At 30.3% G+C, this 1,420-nt stretch overlaps 1 protein-coding gene across 1 annotated transcript; it reads left to right on the plus strand.

The window, feature by feature from the left end:
• Positions 1-568: 568 nt before the first annotated feature.
• On the plus strand, positions 569-1,190 carry LOC145138979 (protein FAR-RED ELONGATED HYPOCOTYL 3-like). The gene is made up of 2 exons (XM_079072956.1): positions 569-730; positions 834-1,190. Exons 1-2 carry the CDS (start codon positions 569-571, stop codon positions 1,188-1,190), a joined length of 519 nt encoding a protein of 172 aa, XP_078929082.1.
• Positions 1,191-1,420: the final 230 nt, after the last annotated feature.

A 1,420-nucleotide genomic window follows, 5' to 3' on the forward strand; every position in this document is an offset into this window, starting at 1 on the left:
GATATCTGATAATTCATATTATTAGAATAGTTAATCATATATGATTAATCATATATGATTAATCCTACCTTACAGTACATAATCATACATGATTACTCATATATGATATATCTAAATAAATATATAATTTATATTTATATAAGTAAAATTGTTCATTCATAGGTTACTGGCGATTTATTTAAAAACAGAGACTTCAAGAAAAGATTTAACAAGCTTGTATGGAACATGCATACCAAACCTGGTGAATTTGAGAAGAAGTGGGAGTTGATTAATAATGAATTCAACCTCGAAGATAAAAGATGGTTCAATGATATGTTCGAATTACGTGACAAATGGATACTTGCATACTTCAGTGACACTAGAATGTCTGGATTGATGAAAACCACTTCAAGATCAGAAAGCATGAATTCCTTCTTCAACACTTACTCGCAATCTGGAAATTTACTTTTACATTTCATGATGAACTAAGACACAACAATTCAAAAACAAAGAAATACACAAAAGGAGCTTGATCATCAAACAAAGAAGGCAGTATATAAATTTATTTCACCGCGACCAATAGAAAAACATGTTGCAAAAGTTTACAGGTACATTGTTTTATGAAGTACAAAAAGAAATCTACAAAGGTTCTTGGTACTGCCAATACAAACATATTGGAACAAAAAATGGATGGGAGTTATACAAAGTGGAACAACTGAACAAAAACAGTGATCTAAAAACAAAATTTGAGGTAATATATTCTTATTTTAAGTTTTGATGAATCAAAACATAATATACAACAATTTTTAGTTATTATTATAAAACACTTAATGCTTTAATTTTATTTTGAACAGGTAGAAATAAAACTTCCAATAAATAATGTAAAATGTACTTGTGAACACTTTAACCGCTTTGGGACTTTGTGCAGACATGCATTCAATATATTCATGAAACATGGAATTAAGGAAATAACTGAACAGTATATTGAGAATCGTTGGAGAAAGGATGTGATATCAAGGCATTATCACTTTGGCAGACATGTATATGATACAGGAGACAGTGAAATTAACAGATCTGTCAATCAAGCATACTACAACTTTGAAGCATGCTTGGGATACGTAAGAAAAAATAAAGACAAAATGGATTTGTTTGTTAAGAAAACAGAAAGCATGTTGAAGGAATATGAGAACGATCCTACAAATGAATTGTAGAAAAATAGGACAGATGTTGAAGAGGTAGAAAGCTTATGGGCATTTCTATTCCAAAAGACATTGACATCAATGTTCCAAATGTTCAAAGCAATAAAGGAAGTGGAAAGAAAAATAGAATTCAAAGTGCAGCAGAAATAGCATATAAAAATTCAAACAAGCAAACAAGAAGATGCTCAGGATGCAGAGAAAGGGCTCATCATAACTTGCGTACATGCCCAATAAAACTTGCA

This window comes from Lactuca virosa, chromosome 9 (assembly GCF_052849685.1).
Source record: "Lactuca virosa cultivar CGN04683 chromosome 9, Lactuca_virosa_CGN04683_v6, whole genome shotgun sequence".
In the NCBI taxonomy this organism is placed as follows: Eukaryota; Viridiplantae; Streptophyta; class Magnoliopsida; order Asterales; family Asteraceae; genus Lactuca; species Lactuca virosa.